Raw genomic sequence first — 20,129 nt, forward strand, 5'->3', positions numbered from 1 at the left:
CTCAGGGGAGAACTCTCACAATATTTCAGTCAGCTTTCTCATAGAAAACTTTTGCACTATTAGAACTGTGCCTAAACCTCACCAAAATACAACTTTCCCCCACTCATTTCCTATTCAGCCCCAAACTGCCACAACTTGCCATATGCATTCACTATTTCCCTGCAACTCTTTCTCTCATCCTGATCTAGAAGAAAATAGCACCTATTTTCTACATTTTAGCCTGAAAGTTCACAGGATGGAAACCACTAAGAGCACACTGAAGATATTTGTGGAGAGAACTAGTTCTTGTCACTCAAATTTTCTTTCTGGTCTTTTCTAGCATCAGGAGTACACTAATCCTTTTAAAGTATATAGTCTACAGCAATCAAAAATAATATTTAATATTTAAATGTTAAAATGCTAAATTTGTACACAAATTCTTTTTAGAAGAGGCTTTTAAAGTCAGTATTATGGAGCAGTGTGTGTCTTAGATTCTGATCACCAAAATTCAAGTGCCTCAGAGGAGGCAATTTTTCAGCAAACATCAGCAGCAAGAGGCTATAAATGTCCAACTGAAATAAAAATGTACATGCTTAATTCACCCCATCAGCAAGTGCTTCCTTATTTCTGAATACCTAAGCTCCAAAAGAATTTGACTCTTAAGACAGTTTAGCTCTCAGCAAGAATGCCAATTTTCTTGGACTCGATTCCAAACTTCATAATAGAATACAAGTCTTCAGATGAAGTTGTTAGGATTGTTACAGTTGTGGCTCTTTAAAAAGATCAGGGATTTAATGAAAAAAAAAATCAATGTAATTTTGCATCCAGTGTCATCATAGGAATACAGGAAAATTGATGTAGTATGTCTCAGCTAGAACTGTAACACAAAACAACTAAAGTAACGAATTCATTATAAATGGTGAATAGTTATCTTGCACAAAATTACATATGATATGAAACTGGACTACTAACTGCTGTAATACAGAAGAAGTACTCCTTTACATGATCCTGTGGATCTATATTCCTAATTTAGTTCACTGAAACATGATCACATGAGAATTGCTTTGTTTTACCAAATCATTAACACTTGTTCAGAGATCTGCCAAGTCACTCTAAGAGTAACACACTCTGACCTTGCCCCTCTTGGCATACTACAGAATTACTAATGCTCTATTCTCCAATTTTGTATTTTTCTCCATGAAAAATGGTGGGCATCTCTCAAGTGAAAATTTAGACATGAAGGTTGTAAAAATTACTTTTAAGAGTTTTAGTAACACACCAGTGACAGCACAAATCCTATCTTTGAATAATGTAGATAGGAAGAACATATCTGGACTAATAAATCTGAAAACACAAACTGGATCAGAACACTATGGTCCCAGCCCCTCTACCACCACAACAAAGACCTCTGTCCCGGAGTTGTAGGGTTCCTCTGATGTGCTCTCAAATAACTTGTTAAAAAGACCCCAAACCAAGTACAATTTAAGTTCAAACAAGAAAAAAGTTTTCATTGTTGCCAACAATATTAAGGCCATCAAAGGCCCAACACATCTGTTATTCAGCAGCTGCAGAAACAGGTGCGAGTCTGCATATTCAGAACTTCCCTCAGATGTCCCAACTAGGCATTCACATTGTCATCACCAGAGCTGAATTTATAAAGTGCCATACAATGCCCAATCCCTTTTGTTGCAGCAACAGAGCAATCAAAGCAAAAAATTATGTTCTGTATTTTTAAAGGGACTGATCCTAAACCCCCCCCATTCCCAAAGGGGGTTTTTTTGGTAGGAGTTGGGAATATGAGCACTTTGCTGATCATGATGTCCTTAGGTTACAGCAGTTTGTATGAGAGTTTATCTTTTTTTTTCAACACAGTTAGAAAGTATTTGTCTCCTCTCCTTCCTCCCCTCTGCTTTTTCTGTCTATTTCTAAACCTGAACTTATTTTGTGGCAAATTTGTATGAGATATGACTAAACTGTTTGAATGGCAGATGTTTTTGTTTTGAGCTATGCAAATACCATTTTCTACAAACACCGATTAAAACCAAACAACTTTCCTCATTTAAATGAATACAAGTGACCATATCATTCCACTTTGGAAAAGGAACATTAGAGATGAAGCAATTCTCTGATCAAGTCAACACAGGTGAACGTCTCAGAGGCCTGGCACAGTGAATTACTGGACTTTTGGGAAAAAGAGAACTAGCACTGTATTTTGAGAAGCAGCTGACTGTTACAGCCTTTTGCCAGACAGTCATCAAAGCCTCACAAGGAAGGATGAAGGAGCTTGGTTTCATCACATTAAGATGGTAAGTCTGACCAAATCTGCAGTTTGTTGGGCATTTTTCTTAGCTTAAATACCACTTTAAACTTGCCCCTTGCTCTCACCCACAGGTCAAAACAACTACTTCTGCTACCATTCACCCAGCCAAGGGGGCAACTGATTGGAGCTAAACCAAGTTCTTTAGGGCTGGTTATCTTTTTTAGCTTGAATCAGTTCCAGAATTGGCCATGTGCAGAGTGGCACTGACATGAGGTAGGGCATGATGCCTGTGGGCCTACTTAAGCTGAAGGTTTGGCCAAAAGAAGTGTTCTTCCAGTTTGATGTTAAGCAAATAGAGAGGGAGGTTTGAAATCCAGGTCTCAGCATACAAGTTCTGCTGGGAAGCATTCAGCTCGCACACAGGAGCATCTGAGGGTTGTGATCTTTGCATGTTTTCTCCAGTGGTGGTAAAGGGATGAGATACTGACAATTTTATTTAAACGTGTTTTTCTTCTCTGTGAATAAACTTACATCTTTCTTTAGACTCCTCCTCCCACAAGCCACTTTGCTTTCTTGTCTCACATTAATAAAAAGAATTACATGCAGTTTGCATGTAAAAAGGTGACTAAAAAATGCAAAAAGGCTCAACGTTCCCTCCCCAAATCCTTTGGAGATTGAGTCATTTTCATGACTTCAAAAAGGCAAATATGGCACAAAAGAATGGAAATTAAGTTAAAAAAATCAATTTTATAAATATTCTTCCTCTGTACAATTTTTCACAGCCCCATCCCTCCCACCCATTTTTATTCACATTTCTTTTTTTTAATTCCCACCCCGATTTATTTTTAAATCATAAAATATATTTTAAATCTGTTCATATTTTAAAATATTTACAGGAAAAGTTCCTTCTGTTGAGGTCATGAGGAGTCTGTACAAGGAGAGGGTGGAGGGGGATAGAGGTGAAAATAGCTTCGTTCTGTGGCAGGAGATGGAGGGCAACTTTCTTCTGCCGACATGTACTGACTGCGAGGTGTGGGTGGAGGGGGATAAGGGTCTGAGTCTGAATTTAAATCTATATAGTATTTGTTGGCCTTCCATCGACTAGTAGTATAGTCACTGTCACAAACATCTGTGCTGCATGGAGTTGTGGGTGGAGCTATCCCTCGTATAAGGTATGGCCTGCAGAAAAAAAAAAAGGACATGCATTAGTTGCAATCTGGGAAAAAAAAGAAAGAAAGAGATTGAAAATTAACAGCTCTGTGTCCTCAGTCAAAATGCCTGCTCATTAATACTATGTGAGCCTTAATTCAGGTTTTCATCGGAACCCAACGAGAAGTACCTGAACTGTGTTAAATTTGAATGCAACAACTACCCTCAGCCAGCAGTGCATTCTTCCAGCCCCTGACCAGCCAGAGGAGACCACCATGACCATTTAGCCCAGTCACTAACAAACAGGTTGACTCATCAAAGAGTTTTAAGATAAGCTTGAGGAAATGAACAGAAAACACCAAACTTTTCTATACAGGATGCTAAGCGACTGTTACATAGCAATGTAACTTACACATATTGCATTATTACTCAGCAACACTGTATATTGAAAGGTGCTGAACACTATTGTGTCAAAATAAGAACACAAAGCCAATGTTTAACATCAAAACTGGCATAATCTCCATTTGAATGGTCATTTATTAAGAGAGGTAAAGTTTTTTTTAAACAAGGTAAAGTCTGAACAAGAACATTTTGCTTAAGATCCAAAACTGGAGGACAGATCAATAGCAGATTTATCAAACCTTTTTATCTGAGCTGTACCTGTAAGATCTCGTGGTTGAAGGAATGTTTGAGGAATAAAACATCTCTGCATTATACAGGGAGCGATCGGTAGCTGGGGAAGGAGGTGGGTTCAAGATCTAGGAAGAATAGGAAAAAGCAGTGCGAACGTTTAGGTTAATTATACAACTCTACTTCTTTTGAAAATATTATTTATGCCTTTACCCTGTCACTCATCCTTATTTTAGATTCCTCCTCTTGCTGCTTGGGTAGGTTAATTCATTTTTAAAGATCACAGAAGTTCATTATGAGACTTTACTCTGGGCTTAGGTACACTGCAGGCCTTCAAAGTTCTCACAGTACAGGGAATTTCCTTCCTTGCCACATCCGTTATTACGGTGGAAAGCTGGGATAAAGCTGGAAATTAGACCCAGTTTTGCTGAATGTCAGTGCACTTCCTTGGATATAAGGACTGATATCACCCTCAGCAGATGCTAATGGGAAATAAAGTCTGTTCCACTCCCAGCCCCTAAACATACTCCCAGTCAATAGTAGGGTCAGGAGGCCAAGTTCCTTTACTATAACTAACACAACTCCATCCTTCCATAAATACTTCCTTTTTACTGCCATTCTGTAAACATAACATTTTGGCACAGGTCACAATGCAAAGAGCCTAAGAGCTAAAAATAGTTATAGCCTGCCATAGCCTGTGTGTGCATATACATGGTTGCTGGTAACCCCTACACTAGGAAAACAGTTTATTATGCGTCAGAATCCTTTAGGATTCTTCCCCTAGCAGGAAGCAGAACCCCTGACATGGCCAGCAGGACTTTGGCCTAAAAACAAGGAGAGCACTTCATCCCTTCCAATGTGGAAAATTACAGCATTGCTGTTGATGGTAGGGCCTTGCTACTGATGTGAGCAGCTTGTACATAGCCTGTCCTGGGCATTCTGCCATGCCATGGCCTGCCACAGTGACCATGATAGCATCCTTCCTCTGCCTCTGCTCTTCTCTTAAAATAATACTGTAAAATCACTGCAGTGGAGATCATTGTTTTGGTCTTCACTGTGCAATGTCTAGCAAAACGATTCCTGGCCATTGAGTCGAGCTTATCATTACAAATACTGACAAGCCCTGCATCCAGATTCATGAGGGGAGACAACCTTGAATACCACCCATTGCCAGCTGTGGGGAGTGATGAGTAATTGCCCCAAGAGTATCTTCCAGAAGTCCTCTTCCTTGGAGGAGCACGGCATGCTACTTCTGGATTCTCTCCTACTAGCACCCTGAGCTGCATCAACATCACTTTGCGTTCAGATTAAGTGTGAGTGTCAGCCAGGATGCCTGTGGCCAGGTCCTCAGGTATATAAACTGGCATAACTCCAATGACATAAATTCTTTCCTAGTCTCTATTCACTACACCATCTCTCAGTACCACCAAGATGTGTTAAACAAAACAAAACAAAAAAGCCAAGACAACTAGATGCTCAGATCTCTCCTTTTTGTTATTAACCTAAAGCTGGGTAATTAGCTACCAGGTAGAACTGACCAAAATATTTGGATTAAGCAGTAACTTTAATGTAACAAAGCCCTTGCAACAGCTTCCTTCTAAGAATCCTGCATGCCTTTCCTGAAGGATATCATCCCTGCAGGCCCTGGCTGACATAGCCCAGAGTGGAAATTTAAAGAAGAATTTTCAGTAACAGTCAGATTAGCTTAGGCCAGAAGTCCAACGGAAGAGTTGATCTTTTGGCCGACACAGATCCCAGAGAATGGCACAGGCAGATCAGCTCTTGGGCTTCTTTCCTTTTTTTAGATAAATTTTTTTATATAAATTCAGCTAATTTTTTTCTGTTCATCCTTTTTAGTGTGGCACTGACACATCAATCAGGTACTAGCATGAAATTGTTCAGCATGTTACAGAGACACTGGTGAAGCATGAGACAAGGTAAATTAGGAGGGTTGCTGAGTTCCAAACATCTGCTAGCTGTGTCTAGCTTCTTGATGGCTTCATTGAGAAGGTAATGCGAGAAATAACCAATTTTACCTTATCAATAGATAAACTCACAAGCCTCTCTTTTCCGTCTTTGTCCTTCTTAAAGGGGAGAGAGAGCACATTTGCCACTGGTCAAAACACTATTGATCAAAATGCCCATACGCAGCATAACAGTTTACCTGTAAACACAAGTGCACATACAGCCACCCAGTATGTGGGCTCCTGATTAAATACTACTGAAGAATCACCTCAATAGCTAGCAGATTGACTCTGCAAGCTTGTGTCAACGGAAGAGTGAATGTATGTATTGCTGAGAAGCACTAAGGAAAAAAACAGTCATATGACAAAATGCTGGTAAACAGTAACCTTTGTATGTCTCTCCTACCTGTTCTTAGAGAATCATTTCCATTCATACTATACATCTTTGAATTCATAAAACTCTGATATGGCATCTAAAATCCTGTCACTTCCAACAGTTAAAAGCCAGAAATGGAGCTAAATTACAGCTAAAAAACCCAAGCATAGCAACTTCTGCTGGTACCAGTGTTTTCTCCCAGTGCATGCACTTGGTTTTCTGAATCAACAATTGACACTTTATCTAAACAGCAAGCAAAGCTTATTTCTTATGTGTTTGCATTCCAGTCCTGTCGCGTCTTGTCTTTTTATTCCACGTGTGCCTGCAGCATTACACAGTGCAAAATGTCATTGGGCCATTGACATCAGAGTTTACAAAGAACAAAGGAGGTGGCATCTCCAAGGGAGTCAAGACAGAAGAACAGAAGTGCCCAGGAACAACCCAGCTGAGTATCACTAATAACAAAACATTTTAGACACCGTATGGCATTGTGTAATTGTGATAGACTGCAACAAAGCCCTTTTGTGAAGTTCAGTGGGTGTCAGACTGGGCCTGTATATCATAAGCAGTAACACCCAAGAACAACTCTTATTAACGCTCTATTTAGCAGCACAAATTTTCATCTTCCTTTTCTTCAGAAGTAGAAGATACCTAACTCACAGGTATATTTTCAAGACATACCTGTGGGTAGAAAGTGGCTTTAGTGCTGGATGAGCTACTTGAAGAGGCTCCAGTAACATGGTTTCTGTCATATAAGGGGGCACCACTGCTTCCTCCCATGAGACTCATGGAGCTAATCATGGACTTTCCACAAGAGATGCCTGCAGTGAGACAGAGAGGAAAACAAGGTTAGGTAAACCACAATTTTAGCTACCAATGCAAAACAGAAAACAAATCCACAGCTTGGCAAACCCATGCAATGCTACTGGTTGTCCTTTGGGAACAGTGTTTTATGTAAAAACTTCAGGATTACAAGGAACAACATATTTTGTAAAGAAAACATCTCATCCCCAGACCACCTATTGTCTCACTGCAGCACTGAATTCCTCACAACCTCCTCTCACACTCTGCTGAGAAAGGAATCTCCAGAACAGTTGATCCAAACTTTTCACCCAAATCATTAACTTAGAAATTTTCCAATTAAGCAAACTCAGGCATTTGCAAAAAAAAGCATTATATATTATTGCCAAAGACAAACAAGCTAGAGACCTCCAATCTTTTAATTTCCATCCACAGAAATTCAATTGCAAGTACATGAACAACAGCAAAAATCAATTACTTTTATTGAAAAATCACTGCTTAAACTAAAAATCAGCAGAGGCAAAAGGAAGGAAACCTGGGTGACAGGAAAAGGGAGGACAACATTCTCCAATCTGTTTTACTCCAATATACACTTAAATCAGACAATACATTTTTAGTTTCTTCCTGTCAGACTATTCAGTGCTAATGGAAGAGTTTAGTTTGGGAAGTTTTCAGAGATTTTTCAGATGCAGGAAATATTTATTACAAGCAGAATGACTCTAGTTGTGATCATCATTCATGACTATTTATCTTTTTTGGAAATGCCATGGTATTAAGAAGCTATGTCTTTTCTTTAGAATTGGCATCAATAGTAATATTTTCAGCTGTTGTAACTTGTCACAGCAGTATGGATTAGAAAAAGCCAACAAATACGAATGAGAATCAGAATGACAGCTTAGTTTAGCACCTACAGAGGTACAGATGAAAACCACTGATACTTGCTTTAATTAAAAAAGCTTTAGTGTGAAGTCCAATTTAAAACACCACTGCAAAGATTTCACCTGCAATGATTTCATCCTCAAATTTTATTTCCTACCACAAAAACCTCTTGATAACCATAAAAATGTAATTTAAGCAGGAACAGCTGACCACAGTCATTAAAGTGCAAGAAAGGCTAAACCTGAGTTGTATCTGGCTACCTTCAAAGCCATGGCTAGAAGAAAACAACAATTAGCACATCTCAAAAACTTGTTTAATACGAAGAAGTGCCACATCTTTTCATTTGTCTTTAAGTTTATCATCTATCTGATTTTCAGCTGACACGAAAAACAGACTCCAAGCACTCTGAAGTATGGATTTCTTGTATTCTGACCCTGTCTGGCAGGTTTACAGGCGAACATTTACTTTGCAGCTTCCTGAACATGAAGAGATATTCTTTCTTCTCAGGGCTTTGTAGTTAAGAATTTGCTATTTCCTCTACGACAGGTCTATTTTACATTTGTAAAATAATTTGAAGTACATCATTTAAGTGTTTACTTTGACGTCTATATGAGGTTTCTGGGTTCTTATCTATTAGCTGAATATCCTGAGCTTTTATGTATACTTCAAGTCCTCCTTCGATCTCAGCATCGTAGCTGTATGCACTTCTCCAAATGGATGCTTTGAGTTCTTTGCAAGATAGAGAAGCTTTGCTGTTTTACAGATGAAGGACTAAGACACAGAGAGAATAAATACTTTGTCCAAAAGCAAACAGGAAAGCTGTCTCAGAGATGGGCTAAACCAAAGGGGATGTTTTCATTACACTTCAGGCAACAAGCAGCCAGACTACAAACCCACACCCAGACTGCTTGTGTTCTTCCACATTTGCTGTTGTAACTTTGGGGAAGGGATGTCTATCCCCTGCTTTTTTGTATTATAGTAAACTAAGCTGCTTCACTTCTCTCCTCTGCTTCTTTCCACTGTGGAATAGCTTATCCATCCGGAGCAGACAGGACAAAACTGTGTAAAGACCTTTGATGGACAGGACAGACACAAGGACATCTGAGTACAAGACACAAAGAACAACTCAACAGAGCTCTCACTAGAACACTGAATGGCACGTGCATTCTTAGTTTCCAATACTGCATGTGGTTCACTACTCTTTATAGTGTTTTGCAGGCCTTTATAGTGTTTTGCAAGTACTATGCAAAACCCAGGCTTTATTACATACACCAGAATGAACTATTTAAAGAGGATATTTTCACTGGCAAAATACTGTAGATCTTGTATCAAAAAGATAGATACCTGTGCAGATGCAGCCTAGCACGAAAATTGCATTTGAAAATCTGGCAAGATGCCTGATGAAATGCATCTAACAGTTTTTGCATATCTGATCCAAATGACAAGATTTATACCAAAACCACTGAGCAGATCAACAACATCTAATTTCTGCTTGTTGAAAACTCTGCATCTAGCACTCTTAATTACCTGTAAAACTCCAAATCCAGACAATGTAATGGTACTGATTAGATGCAAGGTTCTTACCATCCTTACCAGTAAAAGTGCCATGTTGAGAACTTCCTGGAGCAATAAAATTAAGAGGGACGTGAGGCGTGCCACTGACATACTCATGTGGAAAAGGACTATTGGGCCCGGCATAGCGCTGACACACGACTCGCTGGCAAACAAAGTACATTCCTCCCATGACAAAAAGTGACAGTATTATACCAATGACAGGACCGATGGCACTACTGTGTGGCTGTGACTCATCTGAGGCTGGCTTTGTTTTTTCTGGAAAGAGAGGAGAAAATAATAGAGGTCATTAAACATGGAGCAATATGTGTGTTGCTGTTCTGGAGCTCATGCAGCAAATCAGTCAGCTCACAGTCATTCACACAGTGTCTCTGAAAGTAACTGCATCAAACTCAGGCATCTATAACTCCATATATTCTGATTCAATGCACAAGATTTCATGCCTCCTCTTCCCCTCCATGTACATAAAGCAGTATTAGCAAGGTACTCTCCTTTCTGTCTAGCAATTCATCTCGTAACAGGATTACTTATCATCTTGATATAACAACAGCCTAGAAAGTTTTCTTTTCTTGCCCCCACAAAGTCTGCGGGTTAAGGATATAGGATGCTTGAAAACATGAAGTCCTTAATCAGAGAGGCATCTGCTCCCTCAAAAGTCATTTGGGCTAGCAATAACATTAAAAAATTAAAACATTTTACCAGTAGAGAAGCTACCATATGTATTAAGCAGTGGATGTCTTCCTAGCTAATATAGGCCCTAAACCAGAATACTCTTCCTTCCTAAAATATGACTTGCTTTCTAAAAAAAACCCCTAACAAATTGGAAAGAAAACACAGTCCAGAATATCCCAAATACTTTCTACTTCTTATTTCTTCTTCTCCTGTATAGCCCAATGTTAAATAATAAAAAGTGCTGCTGTATTTGGGATGAGCTACGTATCACATCTCCCCGATTATGGGTAACACGTTCAAAATTTTTGCCAAATAAACCCGACACCTCTATGTTTTTCGCATATATGACATTCTTCAGTGAAAATTACTTTTTCCATGATTCACACAACATTTATGATTTTTTTTTACATACACGAATACATATATTCATAAATTGAAAAAAATCAAAATAATCTTGGCCAAAGCCTATCAATTTTACATGGTCAGATCAAACTATATAGCCCTTTCCCCCTTTAATGAAGTTGTAAGAAGTGAAATGGCCTTCACTTCATGAAATTTTTCTCCAGTGGTTCTGGTTTCATTCCCTTCAGTGGAAGGGAATGAAAAACAACAAAAATTTGAGAGGGAAGATAAATGAAATACAAAGATCTAGAAATAAACTCTTAACATCTTAGCATCAAGAGTTCATTTCAGTCTTAAAGTCTTTATCTACTTTTCACACTTATTAGTGCATGACAACTTTTATGTCAGCTAAGGCTCTAACTTTCAAATAGTCAGATTAGTTCAGATATGATACCAGAAAAAAGCAAAGCCAAAATTAAAACATGTTCCCAAATTAGCTAAATTAAAACACACAATTCTCATTTTGGTTAAACCTAGCTTCTTTTGAATGCAAGATCCTTATCTAGAAAGTAGCAATCATTTTTATTCCCTACTTCAGTTCTTTCCCTCAGTCAAGCAAGAAACCACAGAATGCTCTGTTCCACAAAGAGACTATGGAGGAGACAATCTTATGTCTACATAAAGACACATTGAAATCAGTGAAGACCTAATTGCAGGACTGGAGCCAAAGTGCAAACAGGAAACAGCTGCATTAACTTGGCAGCACAAAAGTTTGCCAAGTGCACAAAAGAAATAAACTGAAAAAAAAAAAGGAAGAAGTGGCTTTACATTATCCAGGGAATTGGGGGAACTGGGCGAGAGCTAAGAGATAAATGGAAGATGTGGGAGAAGCAGGACAAGCATGTTCAGTCTGAAATTTCCACCAGGACAGCTAAACAGTTTTTGTCGCCATTCTTTTAGCCTTTTCTTCTATTCACTACTTGGGCTCCTTTCACCATTCTTGCTCATGAAATACACTTGTTTCCACTGTGAGGATGGAAGGAAGAAACAAGGTTACCCTGACTAGACCTGGTGACCCCTCCTCTCACCCCATCAGTGGCACAGCTTCTGACAACTGGTGTTTTAAAACCTGACAAGACTCTAAGATATTAAACACCTTGCAATTAGGCAAGGTCCTATAGGTAACATTACTAAGCAAAGTGCGGTGTTTCTCTACACAAACCCAACACAAGGTATTTGTTCAGAATGAATTACCGACAGATCGGCACATCTATTTGCTTTTGTTCTAAAATGCTACATTCCAACTATTTTGCTAAACCACTCGTGAGCTACTAAATGCTCCCTTTATCTGCCCCACTGCCTGAAAACCTCATGCACTAGTCACCCCAATGGTGCAAAAAGAGGGAAATTGCAAGCAGAGCACAAGTAAGTTACTGTCCACTTTGGACTGCAAAATAACAGAACCCACTAAGGACTAAATACAGCAACTGCCATCAGTATGCCTGTAACTTGCATATACCTACTGCCATGAGAATTCAAAGTAACATTTCGCCCAGAAAAATCAAGGTCTCTCCTTATATTCTTTTCCTACCTGCACTTTAAGAGACCAGCTTGTGGTCTCTTGTGGAACTTGCTCATTGCATTTTAGTTCCTCCACATAATTAGCCCCCAGCTTGACCCTGTAATTGCAGTGGATAGGGCTGTGCATTTTTAAAAGCCACCCCAAGCTTAGCAGCAGCTCTGCAAGTTCCAAGGTCCTGAGCATAGTAGAATCAGGTCCCCCTGGGTATAGGTCTGAATGCCCATCTAAACAAGGCAGCGTTGTATCCCAAACAGCATTTTAGAACTAGCTTGAAGTTAACATTGGGTTTTCAGTTCATCTTCACTACTGCTGCTCCTGCATGACCTGGAATAATACCATTACAGACTTGCTACAACATGCTGCAAGCTCACACTCTTTTGCCACACAGACCAATGGAAAGCATGACTATATTTAGCAGCCAAATACAACTGTGAGAGTATTTGGCCAAGATTCACTGGGCTTCCCTGAAAGAACATTACTATGCAAAGACTGGGGCTCTGCATAGGGATGTAGGACATTACTCCTAAACACAGCACTTGAATCTCAAGGAAAGACGTCTCACCACACATAAGCTCATCAGAACCGTCAATGCAATCTGGAAAGGAGTCACACTGTTGCTTCAGGAGGATGCACTGGCCACTTGCACATCGGAACTGATTGGGTAGACAAATTGCTGCACAGAAAGAAAGAAAAGATTAAGTACTACTTGCATGGGAGCGTTTGAGCATCTTAAGAAAACCAAAAGAAGTGAGACATGAAGCCACTGTGCATTTTATATTATGACCAGGTAGGCACCAGAACACCTGCTTTGCTGCTGTGGGTAAAATGCAAGTCTGCATTTCTCTGATTCTTCCTTCTTGTTATACATCCTACCCAGTAGGGCTAAAATAAAATTCTGATCCCAGTAACTCCCCATCCTTTGTCAAATCAGTCCTGTTGGGGCAAACCTAGGATCAAATCAGCAAGAATCTTTTACAATAACTAACAAAGTGTAGCTGATCACCTGACATGTTAACAAAGTGTAGTAACTCGGCATATTATAAAACCTTATATAGCCTATACTATCTTATGTAGCCCTGTATAATATAACCTTGCAAATAACTGCTAAATTTCTTATCTATATTCAGAAGCCTCTGTTTCAGCAAAACCAACTTGTTAATTAACTTTGGAATCTCTGTCAAGTCAAAGCATATTAAATTATCAGTAAAGAAACTGTCTTACGAGGGCTAGTAACCATCAATCCTGGAAGGTTCACAGTGTAGGTTATTCAATGCAAAAAGAAGAAAGCTTCTTTTCTTCTGGAGGAGAAGACCCACATTCATGTTTTGGATTACAGCACTGGTGGTGTTGTGAAGTGGACCTTCTGAATAGCCATACTTACTTTGCCATGGTCCAGTTTGCAGAGCAGTTCTCATGTAAGAGAACTAAATTATCTACGGAGAAAAAACTTAGCTAGAAGCTCCAAATGCAGCAGCTCCTGATTTGGACTGTTATGCCCCCAGTAAGTTGGATACAGTTCCACAAGGTCCTACAGTGCATACAAAACACACACATATTGATAGAATGCTCTAAAAGCATCTAGAGCTCCCACCATACCACTTAGGTTCTTGCACTATGAGAACAGCCAAGTTCTGTGTGCACCTTCCTATTTGCCAATGACTACCAGCCCTCTAATTATTCTTGCAACTGTCTGCTGCTCCTTTGTCTTCCATCAAGACTTCTGTCTTAATATCCTTTCCCTTCTTACATGCCGTATCTTCTGTTGCTGTCCTGCCTTGCTGGACTCCTTGTTTCTTTTTGATGCAGCAACGGACAACTTGGGAGAACTGAACCTGTATTGTACAGGAGACGAAGTTTCTTCAGTGGCATGGTAATCCAGTTGCAATATCAAGACTGTTAACCTTGTGACTTCCACTGGGTATGAGAGGACCAGCTAGCAATGCCACAATAAATTCAAGAAGATGAAAGGCACAGTCTTGATTGAAGATGCGGGACAAGAACCACGAACATACCCAGGGACATTTCTTTGGCCACTTCCAGTCATAGTCTGCAACCCCTGTGCCAATGCTTCAGATTCAACTCTCCAAAAGCATGCCTTGGGAAACCAGGAGACAGGAGAAACAGCTTCTGATAGAATCAAGGCATTGAACTCAGACCTATGGAAAGGCAGTGATTACCACGACTCTGACCAGAAGGCAATTCCTCTGATGCATGAGGTATAGTAGGAAAGTTCTGTTAAGCCCAGTTAGCCTCACCACCTTAATAAACCTCATATAAAGAACAAGAATGTACTATATGCCACCTTCTCTTCCCGAAACACAGTGGGTTATAGGCTGACACGCTAAGGGATGAGAAAGGCCTATTGGTTTTATTTTTCTTAGGAACCCACTCAGGCCTTGGCCTGTAAAGATTCCTGAGGAATAGAGGCCACGTTTGCCACATCTCCCTCAGTCTAAGCCTGGACACTGAGTATGTTCGTAGCCCTTCTAGGGAAGTGTCAGACAGCATCCTGGACAAAAGTCTAGTCTTGGGTGGCCCAAGTGCTTGCAGAGGACTAGGCATACAACCACTGAGCATTCAACTGCTGAAGAAACGTGTCTTCAACTATTCTAGACCAGACGGGAAGGCACATCTGTGCCCTCAAAGGGGCTGTGCAGGGCAGTGCAGGTGCCTACAGTTCGTATGAGGCCAGGAACATTGTGACTGTTTGCTTAGCATTGCCCACCATTTCACATGGAGATGACCAAATGCATGTTCCACTTTGACTCTGTGGAATGGTAATGGCACCATTACACTGCATATGGGCTGCGTGGTGGGCAAAGCAGAGCCTTTTAAAGAAGCAGTACAGGTAATAAGTACCACCTCCCACAAGAAACATGGGAACTTAGACATGGCTGATGCTCTTCTTGTTTGCAGAGAAGGTACTGGTGTTCTGGTGTCCAGGCTCAGAGTTACAGAAGACATTGCAAATCCACAAAATTGCTCATTGAAATGTCCACAAAAATCTACCCTGCTGGTTCAGTGGCAATGGTTAGCCACTAAGTGGGTAGAGCCAAGGGTCCTGAGGCTTCACAGACAAGAGCCACCCTACTGAATAAGCTCCTGAAATTTTGTACAGCAATAAGAAGCCATGGTGCCAGATCATAGTAAAGTGTCCTGTTTAGCTATGTCTTGACACTAGACACAGACTATGCAAGTTTTCCCATCACGCAAAGGATGATGCAAATGCACCCATCCGTGCTTCTCTCTTGGACCCAGATCCTACGGCTGACTGCATACAAAGCAGCTGCAGCAGCAAGAGTTCCTTGGACATCATTCCACAGATTTTTCACAGAAAGGTACATCCAGGATTATAAGCATCAGCTTGCTAAGAGTGAACTCTCAGAACAGCCAATTCAGCCACAGGATTAATCCGTCTCTTCCTCCCTGTGGCACCTTGCAGTGACCACTGTCCAAAGGTGAAGTGAACACCGTGGAAACAGTGCAAGCCAAAATGGTAATTATGCAGGAAAAAAAAGCATGTGGTAAGTTCTGCCAGTTTCTTTCCTGTTTTCATTCTGAATATGGAATAAAGATACTCTCCCCAACCTCCCCCACATCTATAGTTACATGGTCAACAATTTATGTAGCTACAGAGAAGTTTAATTTGCGCAAGAAAGAGGGAAAGAAAAATAGAATCAGTGGATAGATTAGTTAGGCTTATGGTTAAGGCTGTTTTTCCCCATTTGAAATTAAAAATCATATATATATATATATATCTAGAACAGTTAGAATCAAAAATGGATGCTTATGTTAGAACCATGAGTTCAGGAAAACTAATCTTACTATCACAGTCCACTTCATCAGATTTATCTTGGCAGTCAATTTCTCCATTACACCGCAAGTGTGCATCGATACACTGTCCTTTCTCACACTGGAACTGGGATGCAGAGCATATGGGACAACTATCTTCATCACTCTGGTCATCACACTCTGGAAATCCATCACACCGCCATGCCATTGGGATACAGTCAATCTCTCCAGTTGCACAGGTAAACTGGTCTGGGGAACAAGTTGGAGGTTCTGGAGAAAGAGAAAACAAATCACATTTGTATATTCAATTTTAGCTCTTACAACAGAGTAAAAATGTGACGGACTTTTTCAAGAAAAACACACATGTCTGGACTGAAGTTCTTCTGTGACAATATTAAGATGCCAGCAAAGAGGAAAACATGATTTTGCATAGGGAATGAAATTTTGCCAACTTCAAAACAAAACCTGGATGCATGCTAATTGAAGAAGCATACTCTAGCAGGCAAGCACTGAACTAAGGACAGGAACTACAAATACTTTGGCTCTAACAGCCACCTTTCGGAAGACACTGTCGTACACATAAATTCAAATGAATACTCCATTTCTGATTGCAAACCACATTCTACACAATTCTAATCCCTGCAATTATATTAGCCTGGAACAATTCTTCATTAAAAAAACTGGTGCATTGGGTTAATTGGCAATGAGTACACCTAAAACATGCAACATTGGCTTCTACAATATCTGTTTCTCTATTTTTCCAGTGGTTTCTCCACAAACAAATTTCTGAGTCAGATATGAATTGAAAAATATGAATGGAGAAGAAGTATCTGTAAAGGCCTGTTCAACTTTAAGCTAAGTCCTCTTGCTGGAAAGTCTCTAGGCTGCAGGTTAGTGGAGGTTCAGAGAGCAGTCTGAGGAGCACTGTAGGCCTGCCCTGAGCTTATATTCTTTCACTACAGTCAGAGACAGAACACTGGACCTTGTGCACAGCCATTTTTATATTTGTTGGACCTAAGAATGCTGGGACTTCCTTCAAATTTGACTTTTCACGGACCCCAAGATCCTGGCATCAATCCATTCCACATCCACACTATTGCTCAAGTTCCAATCACACACTGATAGCATTAAGCAGCAGCTAGAACCTCATGTAGAGATGCAACAATTATGCTGTAATAAGGCATTCACAGTTGCTTTCTTCAGAATGTCAAAAGACAAAGACAATCCAGATCAAGAAACTATTGAAAAAAATGCTCCCAATTCTTAAATACAGCAAATTAGCACACACTTTTTCACCATTAGTACCAATGAAAGAAACAGTCAATGTATAAGTCCCTTCAGGTGTTATCAGTAGCAGTTAGTTATGTTCAAAATGAGGGGGCCATCTCAAAACACTGCTGCAGCAAACATACATTTCTGCTGATTTCAAAAGTTGCTGGGTCAAATCCCTGTGATGTAATTAAATCAGGTAACACAGGCAGTCACTAATCCCCACAGCTGCTGTTGCCAGCTAATGCTCTGAGATGCTTTACCACTTGGATTAACAGAGTACCACATCATACCCTGTCTATGACAACAATACTGAGCAAGCTGGAGGTATGCTCTGACACTGGATAGTAACACCCCTCTGGAAACCCAATGAGCTTTTATTAACATTCAGGCTCAGGAATGGACTTCGCAAAGAACCCAGTATAAGGAAAGCTTCTCAGTTGTAACCAATAACAAGACTTTTGTATGAGTATTTTTCTCCTGAGGGAGGTGTTACAGATCCTAGAGCTATGCAATTACATGCAAACTATTTTTTAAAGTGCTGCTGTCCTTCCTTCACTGGGGAGAAATGTTCAAGAACAAGACTCAAGTATAGTCAAGAGCTTGGAAAGCAAAATGTAAATAAAAATCCAAATGAATCCAATTTTTCAAAATTTTATGATTTTTAAGTTTCTGACTTATGATTATTTGGTGATAGCAATATGAGAATGAAAAATGTAGCCAGTGACCTGACAGCTGTAGGTAAGATAAAGATGACAGATACACACATTAAGATAATTCTTGAATTAAATTTTGATGTTAGTGTGCTGTTTAGATAATTCAACAGACAGATTACTACTTCTGCATTTAGAGCCATGTTTAATGTTGCATTATGGTTGCACTTGGCAGGCACAAGCTTGCATTTAAAAGCTTGTCAAGAGCATTCATAAGGGTACATGGACAAGTGTTCTCCAGCCAAAATACCTATTAATCTATTTTGAAATACTGGCTATTGGCTGCTACTATGGCAGACAAGATAGGTTAAAAAGCTGTTGCAGGCTTAGTGAAGGATTAGAATAATAAAAAGAGACACTAAAATGGAAGCCTCTTAATTTTTAGATTTATAGCTGAAGATAACAAAGGAGTGGGACGTAATAATCTCTTGTTGGCCATGTTGTGCAACAACAGTACAGCAAGAAATATAAGTAGATTGATTTCCTCCCCCCACTGCAGATGTAACCACCACTATTCTAAAACCACATAGCATGTTGTGGTCATGGGAAAGAAAACAGTTTATAATGGAAATGACTGTCCCATGGGAGGTCAGAGTTCAGCCAGAAAATGAAATCCACAGCAAAATGAATACATAAAAAGAAGTCAAGAGGACCAACAGAGCCAAACGATTTAAGATATGATGCCTCCCCAAAAGAAACAATGGTTTTTTGTTTTGTTTTTAATCCCCTCTGCAAGTTTAATGTAACAATTTTCAAAAATCCTGGGATTGTGAAAGGGAAGTCTAAAGAAAAAGTCTACCATGTGGAAAGAGGAGAGCTACCTTAATTAAAAAGGATTGCAGTGGAGCTTTTGGCCTACATTTCATAACTAGACAGTACAGTGTTTAATGTTATGAGGCCAATTTCATTTAAAAGACTGCGGTATCACACTGTGGGAATCATATGCACAATTTCTGCTGCTAGGTCACCACAAATTGATGCAACATCATCTTATAAGCATTTGTTTAAAGCACAAACCTGTCACATCATACATTTATAAAAATCTCAGTAGAAGATGCAAGTATTTTAAGGTCAAACAAGAATATTCTGCTCAAAATGAAAGTCACATACGTCCCAAAACTGAAGCAGCAAACAGCTGGTAGAAGAATCGAAGGTCAATTTAACACATGATGCAACACACCATGTGTAGGAAAACACTGTGTGTAAATCCACATTTTGGATTGGAATGCAACCTCAACCCCCATCTTTTTTGATGTAAACTGCTTAGCAGTACTGTTAAACATCACACACCTCCACATGTTAAGAGATTCTGTAGAAGCACAAGGTGCTCGGGGCATGAACATCTTGGAGTCCCATCCCCTTTGGCAATGCATATGTGTGAACACCCACCATTGTCACGGGAGCATGGATGGACAGCTGGAGAAACACACAGAAAAGAGTATTAGACAGCATAAAAGAAATCGTAACTACTCCTAGCTAGGGCAAACTCACAAAACTACTCACAAACCACTTCTGTTTGAGTAAACAAGATTTCACTACAAATTAATATGAAGATAAATGCAGGATTTTCAGTTCAGTGCTCAAAAGCTGATTTACTACTTCATGAGGACTATGTTTCTCCCAGTCACAGTGATATGGAGACCTTTAAAGGACTTCTAAAAAGAATTTGGGAGCTCAGGTGAAGAGGAATGAGAAGGCAGATTTGAGAAGGTCGCATTTACAGCATACCTAGACATCCCACCCGCATTTCTTAACGTATGTCGCTGAAGAATACCAACACCCAAAATCCTCAGGAATTCTCCTTTAATCTTACAGAGCTAATATGTAGCCCCTCCACTTCCCTGTTACTCACAAAACTGCAATATAAGCACACAGAGTTGATTTTTTTTTTTTTTTATTAAAAGACAGGAAGCTACATGGTTGTGTTCCCAAATCAGTTACCCAGAAGCACTGAATACCTGAGTGCTCCTAATAGAATCACTCTAAATGAACATTAGGTAGATAAGAAACAGGCACAGAGAAGTGAGGTCACTGTCTGAGGACCCCAGCCCAACAAGAAGAGACCCAGTCTCCTGCCTGCTTATTCCAGCTGACAGCTGAGCATCTGCTGGAGTGATCTGTGGGGCTATAGCCTGGGTTATTTGTGATC

General features: G+C 39.8%; 1 protein-coding gene and 1 long non-coding RNA gene across 4 annotated transcripts in view; one reads left to right on the forward strand and one right to left on the reverse strand.

Annotated features, from left to right (window-relative positions):
• Positions 1-7,046, forward strand: part of LOC128152289 (uncharacterized) — a 31,819-nt gene extending 24,773 nt beyond the window's left edge. Inside the window, exons 3-5 of the long non-coding RNA XR_008238589.1 lie at positions 2,081-2,285; positions 5,876-6,028; positions 6,687-7,046. This is a non-coding gene — a long non-coding RNA (uncharacterized LOC128152289). The remainder of the gene's footprint in view (positions 1-2,080; positions 2,286-5,875; positions 6,029-6,686) is intronic.
• Positions 1,461-20,129, reverse strand: part of LRP5 (LDL receptor related protein 5) — a 169,193-nt gene continuing 150,524 nt past the window's right edge. For 2 of the 3 annotated variants that reach the window (XM_052810383.1, XM_052810385.1), the window contains 7 exons: positions 19,271-19,396; positions 16,032-16,268; positions 12,769-12,879; positions 9,623-9,868; positions 7,040-7,179; positions 4,049-4,146; positions 1,461-3,418 (listed from right to left, as the gene is read on the reverse strand). In XM_052810383.1, coding sequence (XP_052666343.1) covers positions 3,157-3,418; positions 4,049-4,146; positions 7,040-7,179; positions 9,623-9,868; positions 12,769-12,879; positions 16,032-16,268; positions 19,271-19,396 — 1,220 coding nt within the window. In that variant the 3' untranslated portion in view covers positions 1,461-3,156. The remainder of the gene's footprint in view (positions 3,419-4,048; positions 4,147-7,039; positions 7,180-9,622; positions 9,869-12,768; positions 12,880-16,031; positions 16,269-19,270; positions 19,397-20,129) is intronic. The other variant, XM_052810384.1, reaches the window with a different exon arrangement.

The sequence above is a fragment of the Harpia harpyja genome, chromosome 16, assembly GCF_026419915.1.
Source record: "Harpia harpyja isolate bHarHar1 chromosome 16, bHarHar1 primary haplotype, whole genome shotgun sequence".
NCBI classification, from domain to species: Eukaryota; Metazoa; Chordata; class Aves; order Accipitriformes; family Accipitridae; genus Harpia; species Harpia harpyja.